Source organism: Euprymna scolopes, chromosome 14 (genome assembly GCF_053919585.1).
Source record: "Euprymna scolopes isolate OS-2025 chromosome 14, ASM5391958v1, whole genome shotgun sequence".
NCBI classification, from domain to species: domain Eukaryota; kingdom Metazoa; phylum Mollusca; class Cephalopoda; order Sepiida; family Sepiolidae; genus Euprymna; species Euprymna scolopes.
Window position 1 is genome coordinate 46,465,380 of NC_136495.1, and position 20,791 is coordinate 46,486,170.

The following is a 20,791-nucleotide window of genomic DNA, read 5'->3' on the forward strand; positions in this document are numbered from 1 at the left end:
GTGAATCATTTTATGCACACGCACACAATATATATATATATATACACATGAATGATTATTTTATTTAATCACATAAATTAATGTCTGAAGATATAATTTTGTGTGTACATTTTTCAGTATTTACTTCAACAGTGCTCGATACATAGGTAGAGCTAGGTAGTAAGTTATCAAAATATATATGGCAACTAAGCTGCACAGAATATTCTGCGTTTCATTCTCGTGAAAATTCGTCAGGCTTATGCAAAAAGTTGTGGTTGTAGCGTGTTTATATATATGCACATGCTATTGAGTTTTCTGTTAGCCAATCAGCTTTTTAGTTGCCACTCATCCTTAGGATGGGTGCAGTGGCAACTAAAAAGCTGATTGGCTAACAGAAAACTCAATAGCATGTGCATATATATAAACACGCTACAACCACAACTTTTTGCATAAGCCTGACGAATTCTCATTAGAATGAAATGTGGAATATTCTGTGTAGCTTAATTGCCATATATATTTTCATAACTTACTACTATATATATATATATATATATATATATATATATATATAAATGAGGAAGATTGTTTAATGGAAATTAAATTTACAATAAAAAAAATGAAATGGTTAGTGCATTGAATGAGATGATAGGTAAGAAAACAAACTAATAAAAAATATTGACACAGAAACGTTTAAAGAAATCTTGAGCTGAGATATTTCGATTTACGTGGTCAAATTTTACCATGATGAAGATTTAATCATTCAGATCGAAATATTAGGGCATACAAACTTTTAAAACCTGTTTCTGTACCAATATTTTTTTTTAATTTGCACACTTGCTTACCAACTAATTCTATGTATACACACAGATGCACAATATATATATGAAGTTCATTTTAAATATTTCTTATTGCTATATATATATAAGGTCCTTTTAAATATTTCTTATGGTTATATATAAATATATAAGTTTCTTCTAAATATTTCTTATTGTTATATGTATATAAATATATAAGCACCTTGTCTTATTGCTACATACACACACACACACACACACATATATATACATGTGTAGATATTTTTGATGCAATATTTCTTTCTTTTCTTTTTTTGGACTGTCGCAAAGTACATGTAATCCTGAAGGATGTCATAATGGAGACGACAATACCACATTGAGTGAAACATGTATTGAAACTGAAGTCATTTTTGGTTTCTTGATCTTTTAACGGTTCCCTTCTGCAATGAGTCTTTTGAAATTGAGATGCATAAGGTTCTTATTTAGTTCTGTAACAGCACTAACAGCATAGAAGATGTCATCTTGAGAATCAACTTCTGAAAGAAAAAAAGAGCAACAGATAAGAACACTTGATAAGAAAGCAATGTATAAATAAAACGAATTTAAAAAAAAAAGCTAAAATAGAATAGAATAGAAAAATAACTGGTCAAACACAAGAAAACTCTACGATTAATTAAAAACAAAACAAAAGTGTTTTAATTGTATTTACTTTAAGATAAAAAGCTCGAAGCAACTGAAAAAAATACTTTGTTTCTATGATGATATAAAATTTGCAAGAACTTTTGTTCACACAATGCTTAAATATCACCGACAGAATTCTCAACTGAACAAATCTCTTTGTCTGCTCATGTCCGCTATGTTTTTCCATCTGCATAATTCATCAGATCTTATCTTTCATCTATGCATACAAATCACCGACTCTTACAAAAACTTGCAACTCTGAGTATGTACCTTTACTCTATTATAATTAACTGCCCAAGAAACCAAACATCATGACCAATTAACTAACTTAAACTGTAGTAGTGTGAATCGAAAAAGAGGATGGAGCCCTAAGTGTTTGGGTATATATATATATATATATATATATATATATATATATATATATATATATATATTATTTACTATAACAATTATTAGATACCTAAAGACACTAGTGTTTCATCCTTTTGCAGTTCTAAGAAAGAAGCTTTTTCCATGGAATCTACGATTAGGTTTAGGCACAGATATATATATATATATATATATATATATATATATATTATTTTCACAAAAACCAAGACATCAAAGAATGGATTGATAGCAACAAATAGTGTATTTTGTATTTGTTGCTGTCAATCCATTCTTTGATGTCTTGGTTTTTGTGAAAACAATATATGAATGCTCAATTATGAAATATGATACTTTTATAGCTTACAGTTTAAGTCATCTCTTTTTGGCTTAAAATTTATTGACATATGAACGATTACTAAATTTTCACTTATATAAACCCAGTAAAATTCAGAATACTACAAATAAGACTATATATATATATATATTTTATATATATATATATAATACTTTTTTTACTATAATAACTAAATACCTACAGACACTAGTGTTTCATCCTTTTGGGAATCTTTAGTGCAGGGTGTCACGATTAACACCAGTCCAACGATTTGAACTCAGCAACACGAGACATCTCTGGCTTGATTAGCAAAGACCGTATCCATTCGGCTACCATTAACCGTGTGAAATAACATTGAATTTAAACATTTTAATTTTTTAAATGTTCTTTACGTCAGACAGTGATCTAATCATTATACGATGATCTATGCATATATATGTAGGATCACGAGACACCTAAGGGAACAGTGATTAGGTATACCATTTGGGTAAGCCATGCAACTCTTACAAAAACAAAGGGAGATAACCATACTTACTAATCTATGAGTATTTTATAAATTGCAATAATAAATTTAAGTTAATATTTTTCGGGGTTCAGTTTTTCTACGTAAGCTTAATGCCAATCATCATATTTAGTTGAATATCTATTTTATATGCTGGCATGTGTTGAAAAGCTTTAAAAAATTGACTTCCAAAGTAATCTATCTCTGGTCAGGTTTTTATTTATCTATCTTTTTCTCAAATCAATCTATATAATTATTTTCCATATTTTTCTTGGCATACTTCTACCAACTAATTTTACTACTGCATCTACTGACTCAAGAACACTCATCCATTCTTTTAATGTGACCATACCATCAAAGTCTCCTGTTCAACACTTTTCACTCTATATTGTCCAGATTTAATTTTTATCTGAGATCATCAGATGTGTCTTTAAGATTCACATTACACATCCATCATATCATTTTCACATCATTTCTCTTCATGCAACACATATCCTCAACCCTCACTGTCCAGACTTCACTTCCATGCATCATCACAACGTGTACACATGCTTGATAGACTTTTCCCTTGATTTACAATAGCAATGCTCTGACTCCTCCTAGTTGAAAATCTGAAAAGGTATTTAGAAACCCAATTGTTTGGTTAGACACAAGTTGAAAAATCAAGTAGGCAGATTTCTTTTTTATGTTAATCTTAAATAGAAACTGAATTGCCATTAAAAAATTAAACAGATAATTTTGTCAAAGCTTTTTTCTATAATCTCGAAATTTAGTTTTTAATCACATTTCAGAAGATTTACCAAAAAAAAAAACCCTTCAAAAAATTTTAGAGGGCAGGGAATATCACACAGGGTTTCCAAAGATCCAAGTTGAAATGTATTTCAATCAATTTTAATAACTGTTTCCATAAATTTACCTTTTTACTTATTATAAAATTAGTATAGAAATTTTCAAAGCAAAACAAAGTGACTTGAAAAGTATTCATTACCATAAGATTGCTTCCCTGCAGACTACAACATAATTTTGTTTTCAAATCTAATGCAAGTAGACTGTCTATTCAGCGTTTTTATTTTCAATGGAGTTCATGTGCAAAAGTAGTACCTTTCTGAGACCGTCTTCTACCATGTCTTCGACTGATTTCCATGCACCTAGCACTATGTGATGCATGAATAACCCATTTTACAGTTGTAACAACCTCTTCACAGTGAACGTTTGTATGTGGCAAAGAATCACACCCTTCAAGAGGTAACCCTGTTAATATGCATAGACAAAGACAGAACACAGTGGATCTAAAGAAGTAAACCTTGATAAACAATCCAGTTAATCCCTTGGATAGTGACATTTAACAAAAGTGTGATAGCAGGTCAGAAAACAGTGTGGTTGTACAGACGATCATATTTTTGACAACAGACATGCATGATATCCTAGTTAGTGGAGAACTATGATGAGATGGTGTCTCAACAAAATACTCATCTCTTTAGAGGAGTTGGTGTTAGGAAGGGCACCCAGCCATAAAAGTTTTGCTTCAAACTATAGCTGCTGTAAGTTTTCAAGGCAAGCAGATGTCTGAGTAGCCACCAAAATGCAAACGCATGCAAGCCATGGAAACCTGTCTTACAAGTAGATAGTCAGCGAGTTATCATTCAACAGACAATCATTCTATCTCATTAACCTTTATCTGCGAGTGACGTTTAGCCTTGATAAGAGGTAACTTACTAGTAAATAACTAAAAAAATAAAATGAAGAATTTATTTTCAACTTCTTGAAACAATTTGAATATATTTTTTGTTTCGGGAGGAGGTAAAGTTAAACTCAAAATTAGGACTGATAAATTTGAAAACATCACTTGCTTTATGCCAAGTATTAAAAAAATGAGGTGTCTCTTGTTGAAAGAAGAATCTCGAGAAACAAGGGAAGTAACTAAAAAATACAATAATCTTGGATGGTTAGTCAAGATTTTAGGATAAATGCATCTGTTATACAGGTACGTATAGATATATATCAGAAGTCTTTGTCTAACGCAAAGCAACAAAACTTTTTGGCTAAAACGTCAAGCAGATGTTCACTAGTCACAAGTAGAGTTGAGTAGAGTTTGTTGTTCACAACACGAGATACACGTTGACGTTCTCTATTCGTATGTCTTAAAGGTTTTTTCCACTCCTCCCAGCAACTCGCCTTTTATAATGTTTCGAGCACACCCAATTTGCATATACCACACGATACTGCTCAAAATCTACGCGTGACCGGAGGCTTTAAAAGACAACAGCCGCCATCTTGGCCTTTTTTTTTTTTTCTTTTCTGTCTATCAGCCTGCTGCCGAGACAGATTCTTGCTCGTTTCTGAGGTAGGTCCTCTCTATGTCTATCACAAGATATTGATATAAAGCGATTTGTTACCTGGATCATAGTAAAAATGTAGTTCCATGATAGTCCTTTTCAAGATATCCATCATGTTATTGAGAAGCAAACTTCTGTCCGCAGGATCATTCATTACTTCGAGGATTTTCCACAAGGAAGATACAACATAGTTGATATTAAAGTTGTTCTTCACACAAACCTGGAAAGAAGAGGAACTTTTTTTTTTATTCAGGACTTACTAATTTGTTTATAATAATAAATAGTTATCTGGATTATTTGGATTATTTGGACTACTATTCTCATCTTGATTATTATTTACACAATGTTTTATAATCTCCAACCTTCTTCAGGTGCATCTTTTTGAACTTGTATGTCAAACTTGGGAACCTAAACAGAATTTCCAGCTGTTGCACCAACCCTACTTATAACTCTGCACATCTAACAAAAATGAATATTTAATCATTTAACTTCTTAGTCCTCTACAGTGATGTCATCCTGCCTTCAAGCCTTTCAAGAGACATGATCCTGCTCTTTCAGTTTTAAGTGACATCAAAATGACCTTTTACACTGTTCACCTGTATTTGTCCTTTCTTCTTGACTATTGCTATTATTTTTTGCCCGTGTTTCCTTATTAATTGTAAAACCATCACTAGTGACCAGTTCTTGCAACTCTTTAATTTAGAGGGCTAAATTGTTCTTGTACTGTCAGCCAAGTGTTAATTATATTATTTTAAACTATTATTGCCTGTAGTAAGGATTGAACCTTCAATCTCCAGAAGACTGTTTTTATCTGGTTTGTTATTTTCACAACATTTATTTTCAAACTCAAGAATCTGTACAAAATTTCAAATTGAATCTTTTATTTAATCCTTTTTAATGATGCATTGTATATTTTAAATCATTATGAACAAACGATACCACATGGAGATTTTACAGTACTTCCTGCAATATTCTCCACCTTCTTACCGTAAAAATAATAACTAAATATTCTTCAAATCAATAAAACCAATCTCACTTTTCAAAATGCATTCATTTAAAATTGTATTGTTTTAGTAGACAATGATGACATAAATTGCTTTTGAAACAATTATTTTATAACTAGCAGGGCTACCCAGCGTTGCTCGGGACCGTATAAACAATGAAAAAACAAAAGCAGATATTGAACATATGTTTTATTCTTAGGGGAGAGGAATCTTTCATCTCAAGTTTTAGCGTTACAAACAAACATTTGTCTTTTATATATATAGATAATGACAGGTTTTTTTGGGGCCCCCATCAAAGATAACTGATCAGTTGACCAATTTCTAGTGGTCCGTTTGACGTGAAATTTCGATATTTGTCATCCGGGTGATGGGGCTTCGATATGATACCAAATTTGTCAAGTTTGGTTTCGTCTTTCAAAAGTTTTAGCGTTACAAACAAACATACATACACACAGACGTTTGGCTTTTATATATATAGACTAGCAGGGCTACCCGGCGTTGCTCGGGACCGTATAAACAATGAAAAAACAAAAGCAGATATTGAACATATGTTTTATTCTTAGGGGAGAGGAATCTTTCATCTCAAGTTTTAGCGTTACAAACAAACATTTGTCTTTTATATATATAGATAATGACAGGTTTTTTTGGGGCCCCCCTCGAAGATAACTGATCAGTTGACCAACTTCTAGTGGTCTGTTTGACGTGAAATTTCGATATTTGTCATCCGGGTGATGGGGCTTCGATATGATACCAAATTTGTCAAGTTTGGTTCCGTCTTTCAAAAGTTTTAGCGTTACAAACAAACATACATACATACACACAGACGTTTGGCTTTTATATATATAGAAGATGGGTAAAGTTGGAATTGTTACCTTAGTGACATCAAATTAATCAACAATCATCATCTTTGCTGATAGGATTATCACATTTTTTGTGTGTTAAAAGTGATATAACATATGTACTAGTGATGGCACAATCCCAAAATTCTTTCCTGATTTCGATTGTAATCATAAATTATTGATTCTGTTCTAAATTTTTGATTCCAATGCAATTACTGATTCTGATTCTTATAAAATTTCTAAATATTTAATTAGAAATTTTATGTTTTTTTTAAAATATTAAAATTACTGTAACCTTCTATGTGTAATGTTCACATATTTTGCAAAACGTAAAAAATACACTTCGGAGTGGGGGGAGGGGGGGGGCGTATAATACAAGAGTAGATATTTTTAAATGTCTTTCTCAAATGCTTTTTTCTTGTAATTGATAGAAAATTCTGAGACAAGCTTTGTTTTTCTTTTAAAACAAAGCTTATTTGCATTTGTTTATCGTTAATGCTATTTGAAATTTTCATAAATAATTAAAAATAATCGACGATTGCTATGCAAATTAAGAAAACAGTGTAGGAACAGAACAGTTAACAAAGCCTGTCCTATATCAAGAATGAGTTTCTACATAATAATCTTACTATTTAAAAAAACATTCTTAGCATGTGGATGGGGGCCCCTGTTAACTATTTTCTTCCTTCCGTTTATGAAAGATCATATTTTTTCTCCCAATTATAAAAATTTGGTCGGTTATTAGATTGATTTTCTTTACTGTAAAAAGAAAACACAGTATGGAAGAGGAGGAGGAGGAGGAAGAGGCCAATGGTATCGGTGGCGGCAGCAGCAAATTCAACACCTTTTGCTAACTCGGTCTTCCAAAATGAGATTCTACTTATTTAAGATGATTACCTGACAAAAAAAAAAAATAATTATTATTTTAGAATTTCGAGTCGGAAATCAGTTTTGTCTATAAATTTAACATAAAATGATCATCATTTCTGACAAATTTCTAACATTTTAGGAATTTATTTTTCCCACTAATTTTATTTAATCTAATCGAAAATTAAACAAAATATTGGTAGAACATTATATTTTTTGCATGATTGTTGACATTTATTAGATGTGTTTCTACCATAATTTTGTTTATTTTTCGATTTTGAGCAGTTATCAAGGGTCCGTGTGTGGGGCTCATGGGCAGCCATTTTTTGTATTAATCCAACAGAGTGAACACTAAGTTTGTTTTGAATTAAAAAACAATTTAAAATAAATTTAAACACGAATAAACTTATACAGGTAGGTAGAAGAGTAACTTATCTTGCATTTGGTATCATTTATTTCTTGAATATTTGTTTTTTCATCTTTTTTTTATTCTGTTAGTTCTGTTATACAAATACCCGAATCTACTTCTTCTCTTTTGGATGTGGTGTAGATATAATTTCTTTTTTAACTGGACAAACTTCTAAATGGTTTCCCTTTATTCAATATTTTGATAAAATCATAGTGTGATTTCCATGCATATCATTCATTTTTTCCCCAAATCAGAAAAAATACAATAAAACATTAATTGTTTAGAAAAGGCCATGAGCAGCAAGGGCAGTATCAACTCAGAGGATTTTAAATCTTTTAACAATCAACTGTGAACTCCCTGAGAGGTGGCAAATAGCCTTATATCAAAGAGGTGTGAAAAGGTTTACAAAGTGAATAGGCAAGTCAACTCTAGAATTTGTTTACCATAATTAACCAATAAAATAAATAAATCAGACTTTGTGGTCCTTAGTTCTATGTTGCAAATGAACAACTTCTAATAAATAAATAAATTTGCATTTGTTTATTTCTATTATCAAAAAAAAAAAAAAAAAATTAAAAGAATCGCTTTTGGAATCGGAAATAAGGTTAAAATAGTTCCAGATTTTGATACTTCAAAAAGTTTTGATTTTTCTGATTCCAATTAATTGTCCCAACATTAGTCTGTAATTTGCTAATTTTGCTAATAAATTCGATTTGATTGATATACTAATATAGGAATAATACAAAGAAAAATTGAGTTGATATAAATTATGTTTCAATTAAAACGCTTCTATTAATCAGTTTTAGTAATTGAAATTCTTATTTGCATGCATTATTATTTGGAGTGTAGGGAGGAGCTGATTCTAGTGCGATTGCAAAAATTAGGAGTATTACTACTGTCAACCAAGGGAAATTTCTATCAGGGATGTGTATGCAGTGTGATGATGTGTGAAAGTGAAACCTAGCCAAATGAGGGTTGAGGACATGTGTTGCATGGAGAGAAATGATGAATGTATAACGTGAATCTTAAATACAGACATAGATCTCCAAGAAAGATTAAATCTTGACAGTTAAAGGAGAGGTGTGCTGAAGATGAGATTTAGTTAGTTTAGTCAAATTGAAAGAATCGATGAGGATGCTTGGATTAGTAGATATAAAAGAGGTGAACTGACAGGTGAAGGCCATGGAAAACACAAGAGACACGATAAGGATGCATTTGAGAGGAAGAGGGATAAATAAAAACCTGGTTAGAAATAGGTTAGCTTGTAAGGCAATTTCTAAAATCCGTCCAACACATGCTATCGTGTAAAACAGACATTAAACTAATGATGATGATGATGATGTCAGTTACATTTCAGCCCGACAGTAGTGCATCTGTAAATTTACTGAATTTAAGGCATCTCAAAGTAACCACTGTTAAACCTTCAAACAACAGTCTAATTATCTGAAATGAAACGACTGTTAAAAATGGGGTTAAAATAATTAATAAAAAAAATAAATAAAGATAATTTTTTTGCCATAAATTTTATATTAGTAAGAGACCGGCTGTTTTGAAAATTGTTGTTTAATGAAAGAGTTGACTCTTTGACTTGTCTTCACCCAGGTCTTCAACAAGTTTGTACGTGTTTTACTTGCAAAATATTCTTGAAAAAAAAAAAAAAAAAATATGGCCGCTTTTGTGGACATACCTTAGAGAAAAACGATCTCAGATTTAGTGGGAGATCTGCATATGCAAATTCTAGCAACTTTTGAGTGTATACAAAAAAGCAAATGTTCATGGTGTGAATGTCTGCATTTGTTTTTCATCCCTTTTGTGATTAATAGAACCTCTGGTGTGGCATTCATCCTGGTTGGGTTGAGCTGGCTTCCTCTAAAGAATTAATGAAGGCTTGTTAAGCTAAAAAATTTTGGATCTGAATAAACATTTTTTTATTTATTTGGAAAAACAAAATTCACATCATGTTATCTGGTTTCTAACTGCATTCAATAAAATTGTTATCTAATTATATTTTGCAGAATAAAGCTTCCTTATGCTCTTGTATTTTCAATAAAATATACTTTTATTTTGATATGAGTCATTATGAAAAACAGGATAAGGTATATAAGATGTTTATCAACTTCTGAGCAAACCATACTTGTAGAAACTCTCCTCTATTCACCATTGTCCTCTTTTTTAATGATGCATTGTATATTTTAAATCATTATGAACAAACGATACCACATGGAGATTTTACAGTGCTTCCTGCAATATTCTCCACCTTCTTACCATAAAAATAAGTCAGCTAAATATTCTTCAAATCAATAAAACCAATCTCACTTTTCAAAATGTATTCATTTAAAATTGTATTTTTTTTAGTCGACAATGATGACATAATTTGATTTTGAAGCAATTTTTTTTAAATGAGTAAAGTTGGAATTGTTACCTTAGTAACACGCAAATTAATCAACAATCATCATCTTTGCTGATCGGATTAACACAATTTTTATGTGCGTTAAGAGTGATATAATGTATATACCAGTGATGGCACAATCCAAAAATTTTTTCCTGATTCCGATTGTAATCATAAATTATTGATTCTGTTCTACATTTCTGATTCCAATGCAATCACTGATTTTTATTCTTATAAAATTTCTAAAAATTGTGGACAAAATTTATAGAACAACAATCTTATATTCAGTGCGAGTCCTGCATATGTAGTTTGTGATCCATATTTAAACAGACTTATTGTCGACATCTTCCAGTAGTTTACTTAAACAGTTGGAAGATGCTTAGTCAATAATAATGTACCAGAGAACAATTTGCAATGACAAATTGAGTAAATCATAAAATTCATTAAGTTAAAACAATTGATTAAAATAATAATGAATTCAATCTTTGAGGACAGACGGTTCAGTCTCTTGAAGTAATAACATTTTTTTCACTAACTCTAAACTAATCCTAACCTAACTAATTTGGTTCCAAAACTGTACCAGTTATATAAAAAAATATAAAAAAATAGTAACTTATGAAAAGAAAAAAACTTATAACAGCTGATTTATTATATTTGCTTCTTAAAGAAATAAATATTTTTTCATAAAATTTTATATACAATGAGTGTTTTTTTCTTGCTTTAAATGTTGTTTCATTATTTTTTTTTGTCTGGTTAATAGCGTCATCTCATATTTATTTAGAAGCCAGGACGTTTTCATTCAACATATTTTGGCTGTTTACATAAACAGTCAGAAGATGTTGATGAGAACTCAGCTTTAGCATAGGTTATAAACTGTATCTGCAGCAAATTAACTGCACAAGTGGTCCCCATATATTCCTGTCAGGGGAGATAACAATATTAATTTTTTTTTTTTTTTTTTGCAGGGAAGTGTATCATCCTCCTCCATATAGCATCTTATATTCTCAAATGGTCATCCAACTGATACTGACCAGGTTTTACGTTGCTTAATTTTGGTGATCTAATAAGAATTGGTGTGTCAACATGATTATTCTGTATGAAGGTAATTAAAGGATTGTTTGAAAGTGAAGATTGAAATTGACCAATTATGATGGAGTCTACAGATGGGGGAGTTGAATGAGCCAAAGCAGGCAATCAAACATGCAACAGAGGTGAATAAATACACAAAAAATAAAGATCACTGAAGTAAAATGATGCTGAATCTGGTTAATACTTAGATGGTTGAACATTTGAGAATACTAGGTGATGTAAGTAACATTTTATTTAACTTTACAAATATGTACCATACTTACTGAGAGTATAACTGGCTACAGACTAGAGTCCTGTCACAGAGGTATTACTGCTGGGATTTAGCACAAATTATATACACCTTCAAGCTTAGAAATGAACTTTACTAAGGTTTGCATTGTAATAATAATAAGGTGGGATAGCTAATGTGGGAGGGGTATTTTATTTGTTTTATGGCATATCAACCCTTTGTATGTTATTTGATATCAGATGAATCATTTTGATAAGAATCTTATGCTTCAACTTACTATGTTCAAATATTTATTCATGCTGTTAGATTTAACTATAGTGTAATCCGGATATAAGAGCCCCGAATATAAGAAAAACGGATATAAGAGAGATTTTCTCTGGTCCCAAATCAGAGCCTGTGTTAATGTACAGTATAATCCGGATATAAGAGTGCTGCAAGGCCTTGATATAAGTCTCTTATATCCGGGTTACACTGTATTTATTTATCATATAAATCTATACATGTGCATGCAACTGAAGTTGTCTCGTAAGTATGCCATATCTACAGCAAGACATTTAAAAATAACTCGGTTGAGTCATCTGCATGCCTGCACTCGGACATTACAATCTTATAGGGATAGTCTTCTTCTGTAAAAAGGTGGCAATCACTATACAAACAGATGCAATTTCAAGTCATAACCAGATCAGATTCTTTTTAATCCATAGATGAGTAGACCTTGGAGTAATATCTAGCTCAGGGGGTGATTCCATTTCCAAATTGATGCCTATTCACCAGATGTTGATGAATATCATATCCAGGATACATGAGGAGAGGGCAAGGTTAACAATAGAAAACGATAACTTACAATGCAAAAAGAACCCAGCAATTCTGACAGTTCCGGAATCCGTCCATTGATAGCCTTACTAATTAACATCTTCGATGAAATCTCATTCCCACTGAGGATCAGCAAATTGGCAATGTTTTCACTCAACCATTGATCTGGAAAGTCTAAAGAATAAAATTAATTGTATTAAAAAATATAATAGTGAATGCCACAAGTAATTGTATTTCTCTAACATATGTAAAATTAACATAAAATATGAGAGCTGATAAATGGCAATGTTCAATTTTTAATGTTACACATTGAATAGGAAATCTAAAATATGTAAAAAGTCAGTCTTGCACATTCTAGCTAGCTATTTTGTAAGTGGGATTTTTTTGGTCAATATTACTAATGCATACAAATAATGGTACTTATGCAGTATAAAAACTTTGCTATAATTTTGCGTAGTTCATGAAAAATACTAGTTTTGTGATTTTTTTTTGTTTTGTACAAACACTGGTCAATTTTGTCAATGAAAATATATTATTTATGCCAGCATGGAGCTAATTTATGAAAAATTAATTGAAAAGTGAAAACATATTCTTGAATGAGTATTGGACAATTTTTATGAAAGTTTTAGAAAAATAAGGAGCTCAGCCTTAAGGATCCAAGATTGTTTCACATAACTTATAAAAACAAATTTATTTAAAAAATATGCAAAATTCATTTATTTCTTTTGTTGAATAATAAAAAAGTTTTCCTAGTAACATCAATATTTTTGCTGAGAAAAAACAAAAGATATATATTTTTTTTCTGAACAAATTCGTTTTCTTAACATTTTTATTGAAAAATAATAAGTGAAACGTAAAATGTTTGGAAAAAAAATTACAATTTTTAGGTAAAAGTTATTTTAAAGAGAATAATTTAAAGTTGAATATTAACAATTATTTCATCTTGAAATAGCTACCTATTTTAAAACATGGTTATAAAAAAAAAACAGGAAAAAAATAGTATTTATTTAATATTTCTCAATCAAACATTAATTGTTAAAATTCAGTTTTTCATGAATTATATTTTTTATTTTATTGAATTTTGGTGGATTACTTGTGTACATACTTTTTTTTATTGCTTGCTAACTTATTGCAGTGGAGCTGAAAATTTTTATGTACAAATGAATTACTGCTTATCAAGGCTCAAAGGTCACTCGAGGATAAGGATTAATGAGTTTGTTTAGTGGACAGTGAAGCAATATCAGCATGATTGAGTAATTATGGTTGAAATTGACAAGAATTTGATTATTCAAGAGAACAGCTCAACAAGAATTTGTTAACATTGAACTTGAACGCAATCATATTGTACAAGCAATTCTTGGAAAGAAACAAACTTTGCTCATGAAAGTTACGTTTAGTTTTAATACACAGGTAAAGAAAGGAAAATTATTTACAGTGGTTGTAGCTAGACAAGTCATTATTGTGAATGTTTTTACTGATGGAAGGTGGGGACCATGGATTGGAGTTCTATTGAGCACTTACCATAGAAAATTATGATAGGGTAGATAAAAATTAGCAATCTCTCTTCTGTGAGGAAGAGACTGTATGGAAAGAAAGAGGACATTTTTACTAGATTTCAGGGTCAGTTTTGTATTCTGCCAAGGCAGTAATGAGATTTCTGAGTGGCACTTTCCCAAATGTGGTAAAAGTATTCTATCTTAGGATGTATTTGGCTCTTATACAGATAAACGATTGCATCAAGAATGCCTTTACAGTGATTGAACTCACAGCCTTCAGATTATGAAGCTCTTGTTTAGACAGATATCCATTATCGTAAATAAGACATTGTCTTATTTACAAACTATGCTAATATTTCAATTTAGCTGTTGTTTACACTTGGTATAATATAGCTTTACAAACACACATAGCAACATTTTGCATGAATATATATAATAAATTATCTCCCTTAGCATGATGCACATATTTATACTAATATGTTTTTTAAAACAGATACACAATGCTTATTAGAGACACTATCAGGAAAATTCTGTTGCCTAGGAGTAAATGAAAAATATGTCTTCTTGACTGTAGCCGTTAATATCATATTACCGTTTTCATTCTTATCTATCATTTACAGTTTACATTATAATATTAAATTTTAGAGTGGGGCCCAACGGATGCACTCTGCATCGATTGAGGTTGAAGGGGTATAAATTGACACTTACTGAAATGAATTTCTATAAATTTAGTCTTTAACCTCTTAAAACACAATCACTATTTCCCTTGGAATCAATGAGAATCCTTGTGAACTCCTGCTACTAACTTTAACCTCCTTATCAATATAATTTTCATGTTATAAAGAAAATAAAGTAAAATGTCATATCCCTCTTTAATGATATCAAGTACCTATGCTGACCCCAGGATAATGTTGTATCACCTTTGATCCAAATGAAATATACTTATCCAAGTAATGTAGTTTCAGAATATGAATATAGGGAGTGGAGGGCTATCTCCAAAACAAGAGGAAGAGTTTGTGAACAAACAGATAGAAACTACAACTTTGTACACAGGGTAACCCCCTCCCCCAAATGCCACCTATGAAATAAAATTCACAATGCTTTCTGTAATTGAACCAAATTTAGTACAAATAAATTTTTAGTCTCTGTCTGACTTGTCCACCAAGTTTCAGGCATGAATGTTCAACGGTCTTTTTTTATTACTATCGAGTGATATGTGAAAACACTTTAGTAATTGTCTCATCACTAAGATCCTGAATGTACTTCACACTCACTAGATCTTAAACCCAACCACTCAGATTTTATCGGTGAGGTTATTTTGAAGATAATGTCCATCAAAACAAATCACATTCTTGAACTGAAGAAAACCATCACAGTCAAAATCACAGCAGTTTGAAGAGAGATGTGTCTTAGATATATCTTGAAAATTTTGTATATTGTATCCAGGTGTGTTTGCAATACAGAGGTACACATTAAGAACAGACTGAAAAAGACTGTTGGGCATTCATGACTAAAGTTTGGTGGATAAGTCAACCTTAGAAATAAGTTATTTGTACCAAATTGGATTGCAGAAAAGATGGTGAATTTTATTAACGATTCTATGAGTGACATTTGTGGGAGTGGGGGGAGGGTCACCTTATATTTGCATTTCTACAGGGTGGGCCAAAATAAGGGTCCTATTTTTAAAAATTAATTTAAGTTTTAAGTTTTTTTCGGCCAAAATTTGTTTTGTTTATTTCAAAAAAATCTCGGAAGGGTCAGTCTACACACACATAAAGTTCGGTGAGTTTAACTTTTATTTTGTGGAAATTATTCAAATTTAAAGATAGGACCCTTATTTTGGCCCACCCTGTATAAAGTTTGTATCGAATCACAATGTATATTACTACTTACTTGTAAGTTCATCAAGTACACTGATTGTGGTATCATCACTCCATTTGTTACCAAAATGATATAAATGATGGATAGTATTGGCCATACGTCCTAAATTGTGCAATAATTCATCACAGTTTTCAAAAGTGTTTTCACACATTTCATACCAAAGAACTTTAGCTGAAAAAAAATACAAAAAATTTTTTTTAGTTTGTTTTTCTTTTTTTGTCATGGTTAACAGAAAAATAATATTGAAGTCGTTTTTTTTTTTTAATTCTTTTTAAAGTGTTCTACAACAAATATTAAGATGGGCATCACTACTTATAAGAATTAACTTCTTACACATAAATAAGAAACAAAGGAAAAAGAACTGAAACCTACTCTAAAATTATAACAGGATGTATTTGTGCTGACAAGTAATATACCAAAAATATGCACATGTCAATTTTTCTAATATGTGTACATATGAAAAAACAAATTTAACAAAATGTGTAGGGGCACGTAAACATAACTGATCTATTTGGTGAGGAGACAGACAAATGTATACTTAGTATTGCCATTACTGATGATTGAACCTTCAACCTTTAGAAAACTGTAACTTATAATTAATCATTACTTAAAACTTTTATTCAATGAGCCATAGATCCTTGTGGGCTATACTAAGAATACAATTACAAATTACAAGGTGGACCGATAAATTTGCCACTCTAAAGTAAACAACACTACAGTTTTATTTTAATTTTAATATGATGAGATATCTGGCGACACCAGATGATCTTGCTTTTCAAATAGAGGATGGGAGAGGATGAGGCATGGGGGGGGCATACTGACACTTGGTCAAGGAAAAACAGATGTTTATGAGAGAAGAAATAGGAATATTTTGATGGGAAATAAATAAATATGATAATGAGATTCTCGAGTTGGCAGAAAAAGCAATACAGGGTGGCCAGCTTGACGAGTCACTGATGGAGATAAATAGTTGTCGCTTATCACATCAGGGCCAGGGTGGGGTCTTTAAAAGAAAGACAAACGAGAATTTGTTCCGATATCATGGCTGTTAAAAAAAGAGGTTGTTTTTAAAATCCTGTTGAGTGACATGGCCGACCTGGAGGTGACCAATAGCTCCTACTTACATGATAAGTAACATCTTAGTGCAATGAGGGTTAAAAATTGGTATAGATAAAAGCCGAGAGAAGGTGTAGAAATTAGGGAAACAGAGAGAGAGAGGAAATTCAAAAGAGGAAAGGAAAGAGAGAAAGAGTGACTCCAAAAAGGTGGGAGGAGGAATTACTGATTTGATAAAAACAAGACACTTGGCTAATTAGTGTCCTTTTTTTTGCTGATCCCTTCCCGTGGACTGACAGTAGATGAAGAATGGAGAACTTGGTAAAAGAAACAAAAACTGCCAACCCCCTAAGTTGTATGACTAGGCCAGTGTGTAACTATTATATTGTAAAGTCAAAGACAATAATCAATTCTGTGTTAAGAAAACCAATTAAGTTTTGATTTTCTTTTCTTTGATTGGAACGCCATTCTCCGATAGCCCAGGTGACGGTTGGAAGCTGATTTGAAAGCAGAACCGGAGGGAGACCGACGATGACCCGAAGACGAATTCGACCACTAGACGAAACCACGGGTAATGCCACAGGTATCGGCTACATTAAAACTTTTATTGAAAAAATCAATTCCGGTAACTTGATTATGTAGTAGAGCTGACAGCTATTCAATGTAGCCACCTTCAGCCACAATCACCGCCTCGATACTGGTCTGGAACTGGGAGCATGCCTTTTCCACAGGTCCTGGCAGGAGCTCGGTGAGTACTCAGCAGATGGGTGTGATCAGGCTGGTCTTGGTGTTGTGAGAGGTCATATTAGTGATGTTCTCGACATATGACCAAGTGAAGTAGTCCAGTGAGTTCAGGTCTGGAGATGAGTGAGAGAAGAGTACAAAGTCGTAGCACTGCTTCTGAAGCCAACCCTGAGTCTCTTTGAACTTATGAGCCAGCGCACACCCAAGTACACTTTGGTGTTGACTTTCAAGCCGACTTTGAAGATGTGAGGTGGCATGATGTGGCCCTCACTTGAAATCACACCAAAAACCATAACTGTGGCCAGAAACTTCATAGAGCTGTGCTCTCAAGCGTTGAACCATCCGGATTTTCATTTTGAGGATGCTAATAATAGTCCTGTTGTCATAACTTGGAGCGGTAGTGAGCATGAGTTGTACAGTGGCGCATCTCTGATCTCACTCGTTAAACATTGTGTCACTTTCAGACATAATAGAAGGCTCCAATTGCTTTTGGGATTTGTACACAATTGGTCAACTAGTAGTCTGCAACAAAAAAGAAAACCGGTTTTCATCAAATAAAATAAAATATTGTCTTTTCTAGGGCGACAATTTTATCATTCCACCCTGTACTAAAGATTTCTTCCCAGTCATGGCTGATGAAATGAAAGCTAGCTACTCTCATGAATTAAATAAAGCGTTCCATTTGAAATTCCATACAGATTTGAGATTTCAACATGATGCACCTGAAGAGGTTGGAGGTTACATTAGCTGAAACATTGTAAAAATAACATCCAAGATGAGAACAGGAGTCTGAATAATCTAAATAATACAGACTATGTTCACAATAAAATTAATTTAATTATCTTTCTTTGTGCCCTTGGCAAACCACTTTGTTTTGAGTCTACTAAACTGTTATTGGACCAAAGTTTTAATAATAGTATAGATTATTTTACTAGTTCTAATTAAAAATTAATTAAAAATTCTCAAGCTTTTGTAATAGAAATCAATCTCACAAACGACCTCCTGTTTGCTTAGCCTGTAAAACGCCAACAGAAAATGTAGAAAAGAAAAGACAAGCATAATTTTGTAGGTCACTCATTGGTGAACGTATGCCATTAATTTGCATATGTACACAATTGGTAACTATTTAATGGGATGAATTCTAAAGCAGAGGTTGAATGGAGTTTTTTGTTGGACAGCTTGGAACGAGAGCGAACGGTGGAAGAAAATATCGAATACACAGGGATTTGTTGCAAGGTGGGAAAAGAAAGGAAAAAAAAAAAAAAGCTTTCGTGTGGTGTATCGACAAGAGGACGGTTTAACACTACTAATTTTTTTTTTTTGTTCCTTTTCCATTTTATAGGTTTATACTTACTCTCAGTTACGGGTCCATAGAGTAAATATAACAACTTGGCTTGATGTACCATGGGCCAGGATCTGAATATACACGTCAACCAAAAAGATTTTGTATGGACATTTTCACAATAATCCAAGAAAACCTGACGAAAAAATAACCGGATCTCAATTTCCATCTTGTTATGCATTCCTAGAAAATATGAAAAGAATAAAATTTAATATTGAAAATTAATATATTTATTAAAAATTCAAACAAAACAAAAGTTAAAATACTAGCTCTAGTTGTTGGCTTTGAATATTCAGAAGATATTTCCCTTGAAACATAACACAAAATATACACTATTTCCGTAAACGGAAAATATAGCATAATTAAAATGTCTATTAATATATAATGGGATATTAGCTTATCTTCTTTTAGAATTATATCTCTCATTTGTCAGATCTAACAAAATGTACTTTTTATAAATTATTTTTTCAGATCTAACAAAATGTACTTTTTATAAATTAATTTTATCTCTATATGAAAACTCAGATTTAAAAAAAAAGTGTATTTATTTTTTATTTTATCTGGATTACTCCTTAATATATTGTTGGATATTAGTCAGCTCGTAGATATTAGTTAAAAATATATTGTGCAGCGGTATGTCATAAACAGGATATATTATAGACAAAGTGGCCAGCAGAATTCAAACAAGTGATCCTTAGATTGCAGCTTGTATCATGAGAATTAGAAACTGGAAAACCTAGGCAGAAGTTATGTTAGTTGTTTGCTTAAGAGTATCCATGCAACACCCATTTTCAATTGTCATTGGTCAGATTTCATTTTTATACATCATTACTAGAGCTATGACAACACCATGTTCTTATCATTGTTTTGACTCTCGAGTATATATCCAATAAAGGCACAGTTAATCAACCGAGAACCACATCACTCTATATAAAAGCATACAAGATATCAACGGATACACATGCGTGAATCAAAACTATGAAAAGAATATGCTGTTGTCATAGCCCTAATTATTACACTGCACACACATGCCTGATAGATTATAGACTTTTCTCTTGATCTACAGCAGTAACACTTTGCTGGTTATTAACAACAGGAACTATCTGAACTTTATTCATTCACCCCTGAATCTTGCAATCACACCAATACCAGAAAACAAAATTATATTCCACTAGTTTTTATATTTATAAAAATGTAATTTGTGTGTCAAATCAGCCTCTCAATATGTTTTTGTTCTACCGCAAAGACTGCGTTCTTCTTAACTTCTACATGTAAAATTTACAATTAAATGATATACTGACCCTGATTCATTACAAAGATATATTTTATTGTGAAGTTTATTTTGATCAGAAATTTATATATATATATATATATATATATATATATATATATATATATATATATATTTTATTGCTTTTATTCACACCAAACAAGTTGCTACTGAAGGCAAGGGACTACAATGATTAGGAGCCAAACTTATATGGGCATTCTAAGTGTTGAATTATGCAGCAAGATATTTGTTCACATTACATTTAAATTTCTGCCAATTGGTACAATTAGGGAAACAAAAAATAGGAAGTGAATTCAAAAGACAAGCTATCCAAGGAAAGAAGCAATTTGAGTAGAAAGTTGGGTTTT

General features: G+C 31.6%; 1 protein-coding gene across 1 annotated transcript in view; it reads right to left on the reverse strand.

Annotated features, from left to right (window-relative positions):
• Nucleotides 1-499: 499 nt before the first annotated feature.
• LOC145292970 (F-box only protein 47-like) overlaps nucleotides 500-20,791 on the reverse strand; it is a 75,329-nt gene continuing 55,037 nt past the window's right edge. The window contains exons 6-10 of the mRNA XM_080139204.1: nucleotides 19,166-19,336; nucleotides 16,024-16,182; nucleotides 12,666-12,808; nucleotides 5,056-5,215; nucleotides 500-1,309 (exon numbers count right to left, since the gene is read on the reverse strand). Of these exons, the coding sequence (XP_079995330.1) occupies nucleotides 1,200-1,309; nucleotides 5,056-5,215; nucleotides 12,666-12,808; nucleotides 16,024-16,182; nucleotides 19,166-19,336 (743 nt within the window). The 3' untranslated portion in view covers nucleotides 500-1,199. The remainder of the gene's footprint in view (nucleotides 1,310-5,055; nucleotides 5,216-12,665; nucleotides 12,809-16,023; nucleotides 16,183-19,165; nucleotides 19,337-20,791) is intronic.